At 40.5% G+C, this 14,998-nt stretch overlaps 1 protein-coding gene across 30 annotated transcripts in view; it reads left to right on the top strand.

Moving 5' to 3' along the window:
* Window positions 1–14,998, top strand: part of Rbfox1 (RNA binding fox-1 homolog 1) — a 1,523,799-nt gene that overhangs the window by 1,491,430 nt on the left and 17,371 nt on the right. For 17 of the 30 annotated variants that reach the window (XM_057774158.1, XM_057774153.1, XM_057774155.1 and 14 more), the window contains one exon: window positions 12,133–12,185. The exons of the other annotated variants lie outside the window; for them this stretch is intronic. In XM_057774158.1, coding sequence (XP_057630141.1) covers window positions 12,133–12,185 — 53 coding nt within the window. The remainder of the gene's footprint in view (window positions 1–12,132; window positions 12,186–14,998) is intronic. 30 annotated transcript variants of the gene reach the window in all.

The raw sequence follows: 14,998 nt of genomic DNA, 5'->3' as shown, positions 1-14,998 counted from the left end.
CATTTCAGAGAGAAATATTAGGAAATTTTGTAAAATTTAATAGGCACAGCTAGGCATGTTTCTGGTATAAAGTTTATAGATGATAGAGACAGAAATGCCAAGCACATGTAAATGGGGAGATGGTTGGCTGGATGGATACGAAGAGAGATAGATGATACTTAGATCCATGGATAGGTGGGTAAAGGAAGAAGAAAAGAGAAGCAGGACAAACAGAGGGAGGGAGGGCACAAGAATCAAAAAGGAAAGTGTCAGCCAGGTGGTGGTGGTGCACACCTTTAATCCCAGCACTCCAGTAGCAGAGGCAGGTGAATCTCTGTGAGTTCATGGTCAGCCTGGTCTACAGAGCGAGTTCCAGGACAAGCTCCAAAACTACACAGAGAAATCCTGTTTTGGAAAAAAAGGAAGAAAGAAAGAAAGAAAGAAAGAAAGAAAGAAAGAAAGAAAGAAAGAAAGAAAGAAAGAAAGAAAGAGAAAAGAAAGAGAGAAAGAGAAAATGTCAAGAGTAAAATACCATCTTTTCTCTCTCTTCCATTTCATCATAAGCAAATCTACATAGAACAGAAAGAAATTCTTATATAAAACCTTTGTTTGAAGACTAATGCAGCTGAGTGATCTGAGTCCTAGCACAGCCTCTCAATCTATTTTAGGAGCTGTTTTCTGGATTCTGATTTAAGATTACCTAATTTCTACCATGAAAATAGGCAAATAGCTTCATTTAAAATGATAAACAATTTTACTTAGCATCCTTATATATGTATGTGTACACACACACACACATGTTGAAGGAGCTGCAGGCCACTTCCTGCCACCCAGCTCCCGGCCACCTGGCTAGCTTATGCCCCAAAATAACGACACACAAACTGTATTCTTTTAAACACTGCTTGGCCCATTAGCTCTAGCTTCTTACTGGCTAATTCTTACATCTTGATTACCTATTTCTATTAATGTGTGTAGCACCCCAAGGTGCGCTTACCGGGAAGATTCTAGCCTATGTCCATCCTGGGTCGGAGCTTCATCGCGTCTGCCCCAGAGAGAAGAGGAAATGGCATCTGACCTCACTTCCTTTTCCTCCCAGCATTCTGTTCTGTTTACTCCACCCACCTATGTTCTAACTTGTGAGGCCAAGCAGTTTCTTTATTAATTAACCAATGACCTTCCCACATCACACACACACACACACACACACACACGGAAAATGTCAGGTATTGGCACCATAAAAGCAAGTAAGCATCCTGAATAAAAAGCTCACCAGTTAATACATTTAAGGACATTCTTTTCATCATAGAAAGGTTATATCACAAAAAATACTGTATCATCTGAACTTGATGATTTTGCACTTTCTTCTAACCATACATTAAAATATAGAGTTTAATATATAGACTGTAGAATGTTTAATGAGAATAGACAGCACAGAGGAGTAGGGGCATTTCATGGTTTCTCAATTCTTCCTTTTCAAAACAGGTGTGATAAGAATTTCAGCTAATCCAGAAACTAGAAGCAAGCTTCATGCCTGTTCTTCAAGGCATGTGTAAGGGTAGGGCTAAGATTACAGATACCCTGCCTTCCAGGGCCAGGAGAGCTGGGAAAGTGTAACACAGCCTTCAGCTCTCTCTTTGAGGACTAGGGAGTTCTGCCTATTCTTCCTTCTACCATGCAGCTGAAATGCTCTTCCCCTAGAAATGAGCCACAACACGGCATGGCACCTTTGTGTCTTCCTCTGTTAGTTAATTCCTTTTCTGGACACTGCCTTGGGAAAATCAACCTTTACAGTGGTGTGGGGCCTTCCTGGTAATACTTTTAATCTATTTGAGAAACTCTTGAGAGAACCTAAGGAGGGTAAGACAAAACATGGTCATGCCAAACAGGAATGATACTCCCAGGTTAGCAGAGGGCTAAGGGGATAGGTCATGAGGGCTCAGGGCAGACCCAAGAGTATTATGTGGCATGGCCCAGTGAGATAAAACCACTTAAGTCATTCTTGATTGTCAGGCATGAAGTGGCAGTGAGGAGGACCATTTCCTCAGTAGCCTGTGATAGCAACTGACTGAAGTTGCTCTTGGTTTTAGTTTTTTAGTCATTTCTGTCATTGTGATGAGCAATTCTAGTTTTTCTTTTTCAAACAAAAGATGCTCTGTCATCTTGTAACAGGAATGTAGCAAGAATGAGTCACCAGTGTCTTTATTTATATCCATGTGTATCCCAAAGCATCTGCTGAAAGTACAGTCAGAATTTATTGAATATCTGTATTGAAAACATCCATACATGTGCATGCTCACATGCACACAGAGGTACTTGTGCATCCCTATATATGTATGTACATTGTCTTATTTTTATGTCTTTTTTAATTTAAAGTTTATTTTCTTAACAGTTTCAGTCACAGTTTTGAGTGACACACAACCCCTTCAAGAAAAGAAAGAGATGTTACTTGTTCTAGAAAGTTATTAGATATTTAAAAGAAACACATTTCTGATAGAGTTATGACGTAAGACTGAAATGCCAGGCAAAAGCAAATTCTTTAATAAACCATGTGCACATGTCACTGTTTTTTAAAAATTGTTCTGATTTCACATTCTCCAAAAAGTTAGGATTAGGCCAGTTCTACTTTTCCCAACATACCCTTTAACTTGTTATTGATTTGATTGGAGAACACTAAGACGATTCTGACATCCTAATTAAGGAAGCAGAAAGCAATTGAAATTTGGGTCTATGGATGCCAAACTGAACAGCAAGGAGCAATACTGATGCTATAAAAAGACCTATTTTCCAATTTTCTCTGTTTTTGACTTGAGGCCATTCACACACACACATTTTCACATGTTTATACACACTCACATACTTACTCACACATTGTCACACACACACACACACACACAGAGAGAGAGAGAGAGAGAGAGAGAGAGAGAGAGAGAGAGAGAGAGAGAGAGATGGGTATCTCAAGCCTTAAATGTGCCCAAGTTTTGCCTCAGAGGCTAATTACCTCTTATCCATAACTTAGCATGGCTTCTCTAGTGTTATGCACTGCTGGATGAATATGTAATTGAGGCAGTTAAAAAAAATAGGCCTGTAATAATCCACAGACTGGACCAACAAGGGGCCAGGGAGAGATTAAGGACATTCCAAACCCAACAGACCATGGCTGTCATAGCCACGTGGGGAGCCACTTCTGCAGGTGACAAGATAAGGTATCAAGGTATAACAGCTCCTTTGGTCATGCCATGACCTGATTACATGTTTTTCAGGTTGCAGATCATTGGCTTGATGGGTCACAAAAAAGCAAACGAAATCCATCTCTTAAGTAGTACCATCATGGCCCTTCCACTGTGAATGGATGCTTAGAAAATGTTCACTTCCTGGAGATAGGTCAGAAAGCTGTAGTGAGAATCCAGACTCTACAGCCTCTGGGTGAGCCCTTTCTACTACCAGTAAGAGTAAACTTGGTAATGACTTTTATCCAGCAGAAGAGAAGGATACATACCAAGGTAGAATCTTAGCTCTTGGGATACTTATAGATGTCTCCCCCTCAAACCGGAGCATGAGGACCCAAGTTCAGACTCCCAGGAATCATGTGAATGCAAGGCCCGGTGACATGCACATGTGATCCCAATGCGGGGAAACAGCCAAATCTAGAGAGCTTATTTGACAGCCAGCCTCACTGAACTGCCAAGCTCCAGGTCCAGGGAAGAACTTGTCCCAGCAATGAGATGGAGAGTGATTGAAGACTGCTTTGCCATTAACCTGTGGCCCCTATACACTCGTGCACTGGCACACACACATATGTGCTTACACACATATACCACACACATACATATACAAATTTCAAAGTATTAAATTAAGACACTCAACTTCTTTGCCGTATTTTTCCTTTAGATGTTATTTTTATTGGGGGCTGACTTTTCCTTTCTGTTCTCTATTTTGACCTTAGTTCATTTGCTACAGCTGTTATGTTTTAGAATGAGATGGAATTTTTCCATAAAAACTCTCTCCTACTCTTTTTAATGGTATCAAATCAAGTTATGGCCCGGTGCTTAAGAGCACAGGTTGGCTTCCAGAACTGGCTGCCACTGGTTTGTGGCATCTGAGTTATTTCTATATCTGTATGTAGCCATTTTATGCAGAGAAGTCATCTGACAGAAATAAATGATGATTTTTTTTGGATGATTGTTCTCACCAGTGAGAACAGTGATTGATTCTTCAGGAATTCAATGCTCTTCAATGCTGTAATGTATTTCATACTTAATTAACATACACAACAGTTAGAGGGAAACCTACTTCCTGTCAGGGAGATGGGATGTTGGTGGCAGAGAACTGAAGAGACTCTTAATTAGCTGCCTGGCTTTGCATTGGGCTCAGTTTTGCTATACAATAATGCATAATGTTTAGACAGAAAGTAGATTCCAAGGAGTTCAAATAATTAAACCTAAGCATTATTTCTCCTTAGCTATATTCATAATTTACCTAGAAATGCTTTAGCCAAAGATCGGAGAAGGATGCCACATCTCTAATAACCGTCACCCATCTTTCCAGACACCTGTTACTGTCTCCTCCTTCTCCTCTTCTTTGGTGACCTCCTCAATGTTTGGTATCTCTCAAAATATATTCCCTTGTGACCGCCTGCTTCAACTGGCCTCTGGCCATAATTATTATTTTCTTAACCTCCAAGGTCATAGGAAGAGAAAGTGGTTCCCTGTTAAGATCTTCCCATTGACTGTATAGTAGGCTGGTGTTAGTATAAAACAAAGCCTACAAGGACTACATCTGGTTACTTTTGACATCATTGAGCCTTAGTTTTCTCATCTACTCAGAGGACAGATCATACATACCCATTATAAGAATGAGGCAAACGCTATAAATCGATAAGCTGGTGCAGATATTATTAGTTATGTAATTTCTGATTGATGGTTGTCTTAGAGATGACTCACTGTAATTACTGGCTTGATGGAGGATTCAGCAATAATTTAACTCCATTTAAATTCAGAGTTGTTTTTCTGCCTGATCATCTCTAAGACTCACAAGAATAGTAGTATGCTGAGATTCTACATGCTGCTTAGTAGCCCACAATAGTATGTGACTGAGTTGTGTTCTTCAACAGGATCTTTTATGTTTCATCCATGGTCTTTAATGCATATGTATGTGAATGAATCTTTGCTACTGATATACAGAAGATAATCACAAATTTAGGTTAAAGCCAAATCTAATCTCAGTAGAATTATTTAATCCATGAGAGAGTATGGGCAGATTCTAGAGATTATAAGTTTTATGCTTGCCTTATTTATAAAGTGAGAAAGCTGGGTCACTAACTCCTTGGCTTCCTGGTAAAATGTACATGGTTTTAAATGGAAGCTCTTCAACTATAGCCTGAGGTCAACACTCTCTATATCATCACCACCATCATCATCACCACCATCATCACTATCAACATCACCACCATCATCACTATCAACATCACCACCATCATCACCATCAGCATCACCATCAACATCAGCAGTGTCACTTAGCTCCATGGGGGTTTAGTGAGTTCAAACACATTTTCCCCATGCTCCTGCTTCTGCTTGGATGTAGATCCTCTCCTCATGCACCTTCAGAAGGGATGGAGTTACCAGAGATGTAACAGCTTCCTCAAACAGACACTTAACCCCTTCCGTGACAAACCCAGCCTCCAAACCACTGCTCACTGCCCTTCTTTTGAATGAGGCAAAAGATGACAGTATCTTCTCCACTGTTTTATTTTCTGTTAAATCTGCACAGTCTATGAAGAGCATATATTTTAATTGTTAGTTCAATTTCCCAGTGAGAAGACTAAAGCCATGAAAGCTGAAAGAACTTTTCTAATGAGACACAACTTGTATGGAGAGCTCCACGTTCTGGATTCGCTGATAGCTCTGTTTCATCTGAGTGGGAAGATAGTGGAAGTGAAGAGATGGTAGGTGTTAGAGAGAATGAGATGGGGGGGTATACATGGTCTCCAGGTAAGAGAAGGCCTTAGAAATGACTTTCCAAACTCCTGAGTTGTCTAGTCAAACAGTCAAGCTTAGGAGAAACTGGAAACTCTCTTAATTTAAGCCTTTTTAAATGCAATATAAGCAAGGGAGTTGTGCCTACGTGCAATTACTCTAAATGTGTTTTCATATATTCATCTTTTTTAAAATAAGAGATCATGGTAGCTCTCTTTGGAGCCTTTTTACTTCACTTGGTTATTTGTGGGTTTGTCTGCATATGCCACATCTCACATATGTATAATATGATATACTTTGAAACCTAAATAAAAATAAAAATGACCACAAGGAAGGCAGACATATGTACCTTAAAGAATGTTGGGATTGGACATGGGAAGGGAGGTGGATACACAAACAACGGTATCACTCTCTTCTTCTAAATAATAAAACTGAAATATCCCTGAGACTATGAGGTTGGCATGTCCAGTATAGGCCTTCTAAAACCATACAGAGGCCCTAACATGCCCCATCCCTGTGGCTTAGCTCTGTGTCCTCAATGATCATCCAAAAAACCAATGGAGCTAGCAAAGTGGATCAGTGGGTAAGGGTGTCTGCCATCAAGCCTAGTGGCCTGATCCCAAGGACCCACATGATGGAAGAGAACCAACTACAGTAACTTTTCCTCTCATTTCTACTTGTGTATTGTGGCACGTGTGGATGGACACACACACACGCGAATAAATGAATGTAAATTTTAGTGTATTTAATGTATTTTGAACCTGGTAGCATATTGTTTTTATCCAACCACACAGGAGATAGAGGCAAGCTTTGCCTATGAGGCCAGTTCACTCTGTCCAGCATGTAACAGGCCAGCCACGATGACCTAGTGAGATTCTGTCTCAGTGAGTTAATTAAACAAAAAAACAAACATCATCATCAAAGAATAAAGATAAAAGGTGAAGGAATGGCACCCAAAGTTGACCTATAGCATCTACACACACACACACACACACACACACACACACACATCTTTCTTTATTGGTCATCAAGTTTGGGGCCTTCTGGGCCCATAACTAACAGATTGCTCAGAATTTACAGGTAGAATCAAATTGATGTCATCCAGCTTCTGTGTTGGGGAACCTCTGCTGTCACCTTCCAAGTTAAGAGAACAACTCTCATAGGCTGTAGGGATTTTTGTAGTCAGCATTTTGCAGGGTTTTAGATATGCATAGATGCTATATTCGGTTTGAAATCTACAGCATTTGATTCACAAAGACTCACTATAAAGAACACAGATCTGGAGCTTTTTTGTTTGTTTGCTTGTTTGTTTTTAACAAAATAGCAATAGAGAATTGAGAAGCCAAAGAGTGAGGATACAGTAGAACTTTTATCAATAAAACTTAGCACCAGTGCTCTTGGAGAAAGGACAATTACAGTCAGGTCTCACTTGCTCATGCCAAAGCATACCCTTTAACCTCTGTCTGACTCCTCAAACCCCCTTGAAAAATACTAACAGAGCACTCTTTAAATTTGACACTTAGAATTCGGTGGGTAATTATTTTTTGGAAGAAAATTGCAAATAGATGAGATTTAAGCTAGGGGTGGGGGGAGTGAGAAATAAAGATGATATATGGTGAGCCACAAGACTAATTTAAATATGCCACCAGCTGAGTCAGGATAAACTCTGGATGGTTGATCTCTGGAAACCATCTTAAAATGGAAGGAAGTTTGTGGATAAATTAAATAAGCCATTTCTACATCATGGAAAGTTGGATGTACTTATAATCATCACTCTCAAGCTTCAGTTATCTTATGTACAAGGAGGAACTCAACTATCTATCATTTTGTCTCAGAGAAGCTAAGATTCAAAGCAATAGAATAGAATTTCCCTAGAGAGGCGCACTACTCGTAGGGCTCGAGCATCGCCCATGGGACTTCCTCTGTGCAGAATCTCAGAGGAAGCGAGGGTAGAGGGCTGGATTCCAGACAGCTGTGCTCATCCTCCATTTCCACCATTAAGCATTTGCCTCAAATGTCCTGCCTTGGTTTATTCATCCTTTGTCAGGGTAACTAGAAGAAGGATTATAAGAAAAATGAAATAAAAATATAGGTATGAATGATACTTAGCATCTTCATATCACAGGCAAGTTCTCAATCCATATTGGATAGAATCTGAAGTCTTCAGAAGCATAGCTCTTAGCATATGGAAGTAAAAATTCACCAATTCAGTTTCATTATTTGTCTATGATCACCTTCATAGTGCCCACTGAACTCTGACCCAAATCAGCTAAACCAGAATTCAGAGCAGAGGAGACCCAGCTGGTACACTCTCCTGAGCCTTCGCTGTGGGTCTGTGTATGAGTCAAGCTACAAACCATTCAACCAGACAAGCAGCACTCAAACTCTAGTGCACAAGAAAATAATCAGGAGAGAAGATGCAGCCCATGCTGGAGTCCCACCCACAAAGATACTCATTCAATGAGTATTGGGTATAGCTCGGTTGCCAGGATTATTAGAAGTTCCCCAGGTAATCACCATGTTCAATCAAGGTTGAGAGTGACTCAGCCAGACACTGTCATCTAACCAACATACAGGCCAGTTTGCTTAAGGAAGGAAGGAAGGAAGGAAGGAAGGAAGGAAGGAAGGAAGGAAGGAAGGAAGGAAGGAAGGAAGGAAGGAAGGGAGAGAGAGAGAGAGAGAGAGAAAGAAAGAAAGAAAGAAAGAAAGAAAGAAAGAAAGAAAGAAAGAAAGAAAGAAAGAAAGAAAGAAAGAAAGGAAGGAAGAAGAAAAAATAAAATGTAAGGTGATGTTTAAATGTGTGGGTCTATATAGAGTGTGGAGAACGTCTGATGGTTAACATAAGGAGGTGGCCCATGTTCCAGCCTCCTTTCTTGTCCTGAGTGGTCGCTTCACAGCTGCAGTGCTAAGATCATTCCATTCTTTCCGAGCTCGTTTGGAAACGGCACTCTTTTCAGCTACAGTTTGCATTCCTATTTGTCTCTCTCTGGTAATTTGGGATAATGGCTTCACAGAACAAGGCAGCACATGGCCTATTTACATGCATCTAAATAGAACATTTTTCATAAATGGTTCTTCAGGGTAGAAGGAACAGAAATGTCCATAAGATGGCACAGGGCAGGATGATGGACACTAATGTGAAGGCCTTGAGAAATCCAGTACTATTGCTTGATTGATCATCGCATTGTCCTCCACAACTTTCCTCTTGAGCTTACTCATAATCAACCAGTGAGAGCAAGCAGTTAGAAGGCTGGCAGCCACACAGACATTTAATGAGCTCTGTAGAAAAACGCTTTGCTGATATTTTGTGGGGTTCTTTCTGGTAGTGAACGGGACAGATTGTGGGTATTTGAAAATAAAGCAGAAGAGCACAGAACTCTTGACCATTAATTTTGGAAAGACTTTTTGTAAGTCCTTCTGGTACTACAACAGTGTGTGTCATTTCCTTCTCTCTGCTACTACTGGTAATGGCCCTTAGATTTTTTGAGATTTAACCTTATTTAACAGAAACCAGCTAAGTCAACTCTTTATAGGAAGTGAGTTTTTAGATTAGATGTGATCTCATTTGTTCAAAAACTTTGCCAAGAATTGTAAAAATCATGTGAGACTGGCCCAGTTCCTCAGAAGCCTCAGGCAAGATGGGATGAACCTAGCACTTCAAGATCAGATTGTATGATATAGTAAGACTCTACCTCCAAACAAAAATAAAAAAGACCCAAGGAGAAGAGACAATCCAAGAGAGGAAAGTTACCAGAAGCAGTGGTGAGTGGTAGGAAAAGAAGAAGAAAAAGAATAAAAAGAAAGAAGGAAGGAAGGAAGAAGGGAAGGAGGGAGAGGGGAGAGAGGAAGAAGGAAAGCAAAGAAGCAAAGAGAGAAGAACAGTAGGAGAAAAAAATGTAGCTTTTTAAGAGTTAAAATTATAGTGTTCAAAAAATCACTATTAAAGGCAATATCATATTGCTTAAAATTCTGGGAAATTTAAGATCTAATTAATTTATAATAATAACCTATGCATTTATTTAATTTTGTTAGTTTTCTCTATTCATTCAATAACATTCAGCCCTGCTCACCCAACTAGCAACCTAAGGAGTTGGGTGGTAGCTCAGTTGGCAGAATGCTTGCCTCCCATTCATGTAACCATGGGTTAGATCCCTAGAACCAGGTGAAACTAGGTGTCGGGGCACATGCCTGTAATTGTAACATGTTAGATGTGGAGGAGGGGGATCAGTTCAAGGTCATCAACAGTTATATAGGCGATTCCTCAGAAAGGAGTCATACAGAAGCAACATACAAGTTTGCAGGCTCTTATAAAACTGGGGAGTAGAGTCAGGCAGAATTCATACACATCGTGAATATGGGAATGCCTCTTCTAAGGGCCCACCCTGTGAATGGGCAAAGCTACCATGTTCAGTTATGGCTGAGCCTTTGTTATAGGCACCTTGTGAACGGAGGTCCTGCTAAGTGCTTGTCTGATGCATGCTGGGAATACTCTACCTGCAGGTTTGGCATGCCAAAATCTCACTAAATCAAATCCCACACCACCTACCTCTTTCATTTTCAGATTTATCAATTGTATTTGCTCCTCAAACCTAGAGAATGTGAAACCCAATAGTTTCTCAGTTTCAAAAAGTTTGGGACATAATAGAAATGTAGCAAAGATCCAGCAAAACTAACTTTTATTGTTTTAAGATAGGTGACAAATGAACTGAGTTTTGACTTTTGATTTATAGAAGACAGTATTCTCAGAGCATGTATAATTTTGTTAGGATTTTATTGGTTTAGAGGCAACTAGAATTTTCAACTGAATGTTAAGTTCCAGGGAATCTTTGCGAGGCGTCTCTGCTTACATTCAAAGGTGCACCTCCCGGGAAAGTAAGACTCTCCTAAGATGTCTTATGAAATGCTCATGCTGGATGATTTTGAAACATTGGAACAAAAGCAATCATACTAAGACTCTCCCAGAAATGCATTTATCTGGGTTCTTGATCCCTGTGCACAGTAAAAAAAATCTAACAAATGAGAACCCAGCACCTCTCTGGGGTTTTTTAAGGCATTTAAGACCCTAGCCAATCTCAACAAGCCATGCTAACAGGCACAGTATAGATATTTATATTTCTATAAATCAACAGTACCTCTGCATTCAAACACCTTACATTGTGGAATTGCCACCACTGAAAATACCTTAAGGGGGTTTTATCGTCTGGATTTAGAAAACCAAAGCAAAATAGCATTTTCCATATTTTTAAAATTTTCTTTCCAATACGCCTCTTTTACAAAATAACTTGAGAGAAGTGAAGATGTAGACCATTTGCTGTGTAGCTGTAAGGACCTGAGTTCAAATCCCTCAAGGACCCAGTTAAAGCCAGACACAGTGGTGTGTGTCTGTGATTACAGCATTCCTACAGTGGAAGGCAGAAGCAGGAGAATGCCTGAAAAGTCATGGGCCAGTAGCCAGGTGTACATGACTGGAAATAACAGGAGATGCTGTCTCAACTAAGATGGAGGGCAAGGACCAACACCAAGGTTGTCCTCTGACTCCCGTGTGTGCATTGTGGTGTGCAATGCATGCCCAAGATAAACGGATAATTTGGAAAGATAGGTGTTGTTTCACGTGGCGAGCTTTTTGTCTTCATATAGCAAGTTTAGTTTGATAAGAAATTATTATCCATAACCTGATTCCATATAATGTTCTCTTCTGTAATGAAAGTATCTTTTTCTTTCCTTTTAAAAACAGCTTTGAATAGTGCTTTATAATATATAGAGTTTATGGCATTTCTACACAGTCCTAGTATGCTCCTTTTCCTAATCATAGTATTTATTTCTAAAAAGTTTTAGAGTATATTTAGCATAAAAAACCTTTGTAAGCACAACTTGAAATAGCTTGGCCTTAGCTATATACCCTGGCATGTTTCGGTAACACGCAGTATTAATGCCCTGGCACAATAATAGCTTGAACACGCCCACATCCCAATGCCCTCATGGTTTCATTAAAGTGGTCCCGCATGCCTGTTTTGTGATCTTTCCAAGCTTTCCAAGTCCACGGTCCATCAGTACATTTTCCTGCCACACCCATGCAGACGCAGCCCCCTCCCCGCCCTTCACCTGTGCACATGGAACCAATTGCCAGAGAGCACGTTTCCCCCTGAGTGAGCAGTATTGTGAATTTTATCTTCTCTTCCAGAAATCAGTTCGTCTTCGTTGCAACAGATGAAATTTCTTGTAACACCTCTGCAGGTAACAGACATTCCTACTTCCTGATGCTCCCATCTGAGTCTCAATATCCTTTTTTTTTCTTTTTATCTTCCTCACATGCCGCAGTTAGTCACTATAGTAAGTTTAGTTTTCATAAAGAGCGAAAGAGACCATATAAGTTTGAGTGTAGCTGAAGCTTTTAGGACCTACCACATGAAAAATACATGAGGCATTTTGCTAACTCTGATGTTTGTATTTCTGATTTTAATACGTGGTTCAGAAGGCTAACACTTGTGGTGAACAAATTCACAACAAAATTCATGGAATAATCAGTATTCTTATTGTAAAATGCTGACCAAGGGAGCTTAGGGACAGGACGTGACTTCCATGCTTTTTGACACATTGTATCTATGTTCACAGAGGTTGAAATGGGAATTATTTGGGTATTTATAGAATGCTACTGGCCATAAGAGACAGCATCCACGAAGCCAGTGGGTTAGGAAATAAAATTATGTCTGTTTTATAAGACAGGGATCTTCCTTTTGTTAGCTAAAGATCCTCTGTTTCCTTCCTTCAACATATGCTCATGTATCAGGACTTAAGGAAAGGAGGGTTCATTTTGCTACCAAAGCCAGGACCTTAGTGAATAGAAATTACCTAGTTGCATGATATGTTCATCAAAATAATCCCTGTCATTTTGCTTTGATGTGGTTCAGAACAGTTAGATTTGGAGTTACTGGACTAAATGCCAAGATAGTCCCTTAATGAATACTAGATCTCTCTCCCCTTTTCCCCTTCTCTTCCCTTCTTTTCTCTTCCCTTTCTTTTTTTTTGTATGTGTGTGCAGAGGGCTAAAGCCTAAACTACCTCAGATAATCACTAGGCAGTCTTGTCAGTGGGATGCTTTCGACCAAGGAAAGTGGATGTAACAGCCGTAACCAAGCATGTCACATGATGCTCTAAAGGAAACATACCACCTAGCCTTACACACACAGCGTGTCTCTGTTGCCAGTCACTTTTTATCAATGGAGTAGTAATCAAAGGTGCAAATTACCAAGAATGTTTCAGGCCCTGTCCCAAGTCCTAGGAGAGAACGGATGAAGGGAAGGACAGAGCTAGCTAGGAACATGCTTCTGACAGGGCCACATAGGACTCCGCACATGGGTTCATTTAGAAAGGCATTCTCTGCGTTTTTTTTTTTTTTTAAAATGGGGTTGAGGTTTTATTCCAAAGTTACACAAGCCTATTTTCTAACGCAACTGCTTACTCCCTTTACACGAAGCTCTTCTGCTAGTGCCGCTGCTCTCTCCTCCCCTGTCTCTACGCTCACATCTCTGCTCCTCCCAGTTAGAGGTGCTGCTATAGCTAATACCACACTAACGCCTTACAATGAAAGGTGACATGTTAATTGCGTTGCTGAGAGTGATGGGGTGAGAAATATTTTTCTGGGACACCAACTGAGATAACTTAACAGTTCGAGAGTGGAGCGAAGGAAAGGAGATGGGATAGAGAGAGAACGGGGTTGGGAAGTTTGGTGGTTTAGCGTGTGAACGAGTGTTATCTGTGGGTGTGCGTCTCCGATTGTCTTTTGACATCATAGATAAAAACTGGAAACTGGCACTACCAAAGATATTGATTCTATCCCATGATCTGACAAACTTTGTAATGTTATCAAGTGGTCCACATGCAACCTTTTATACAGAAGCAGCATATAATGCTTGCATGAATACATCTCAGCTCTCCCCACATCCTGTCTTTTCTTGGAGGGCTGCTCAGTAAATTCTTAATGAATTGCTATGGATCACATTTCAAAGATACCATTGTTGCTCTGATGGCCATATTAATAATGTGTTGTGTGCTTCATAAGGTCTCATTTGAACTGGAAGCTCTGAATCAAGCAGGAAGAAAAAGATACCCATATCAATCAGATTCCCTGCAGCTAGCCTACTTCTCATACAGAGTCAAAATGAAAATTCAGAACTGCAGGGAAACTAATGTCTTCTAAGATATCTTCCCTTGGAAGCTGCAAAATCCCAGTGCACGTACATTCTCACAGCCCACCTGTAAGGACCCCCACTTGCAGCACCATGGCCATCAGGCCTGTTGCATACTGGTCCCTATCGACAACCAGAGTTCAGTAACAGGCACTTCCCTGGACTGAGGATGAGCCTGGTGGTAGAAAACATGCCTAGGAGGAATAAACCTCTGGGCTTGATCCACTACATTGAAGTTTAAAAAAAAAAAAAAAACTCAAGATTCTTAAAATCTTGCTTTGTAAGGCTTGCTGGATTTTATAAAAATTCTTAAAAGGATGGGTTTTGGGGAAAGGCTATAAACGGTGGGAAACGTGAGCAGGCAGTTTGTGGCTTAGTGGTGATGAGATGCTCAGCATCCACAGAGGCAGGTCGTGAGCTGGGGCTTGAACTCCCCAAGGCAAAGGGCGCATATTTTGCAGAGGATGCCCTCACACTGATTCCGCTTTTGCTAGCTGCATGGGGTAGTTACCCATCCACATCAACTCTCTGGGAGACTGTCTGTGGGAAGAACGATTTTCTTATTCAGTGATTCCAAATTTGCAATATTTGAGTTGTTCACTTTTGAAGGGGGCAACTAGGGACTGTCCCTTTAACGGCAGGGTACAGGGCTAACTGTTGCATCTACCTACCCCCCTTGAACCATCTATTAACTTATAACATGAGAACCTTCCATAGTTTGGAGGCAGCAGGAGGTGTAAAGCGTGCAGGGGATGGTGTTTCCTTCTGGGAAAACCCCCTGCCTCTGCGATTCACGAGAATACTTCCAGGAAAAACTAGTGACTGTAGCTGAACAAGATGGGTCTTACGTGAGAATGGAGG

The sequence above is a fragment of the Chionomys nivalis genome, chromosome 7 (genome assembly GCF_950005125.1).
Source record: "Chionomys nivalis chromosome 7, mChiNiv1.1, whole genome shotgun sequence".
In the NCBI taxonomy this organism is placed as follows: Eukaryota; Metazoa; Chordata; class Mammalia; order Rodentia; family Cricetidae; genus Chionomys; species Chionomys nivalis.
The sequence above is the reverse complement of the archived record's forward strand: the minus strand, read 5'-3'. Positions and strand labels throughout refer to the sequence as shown.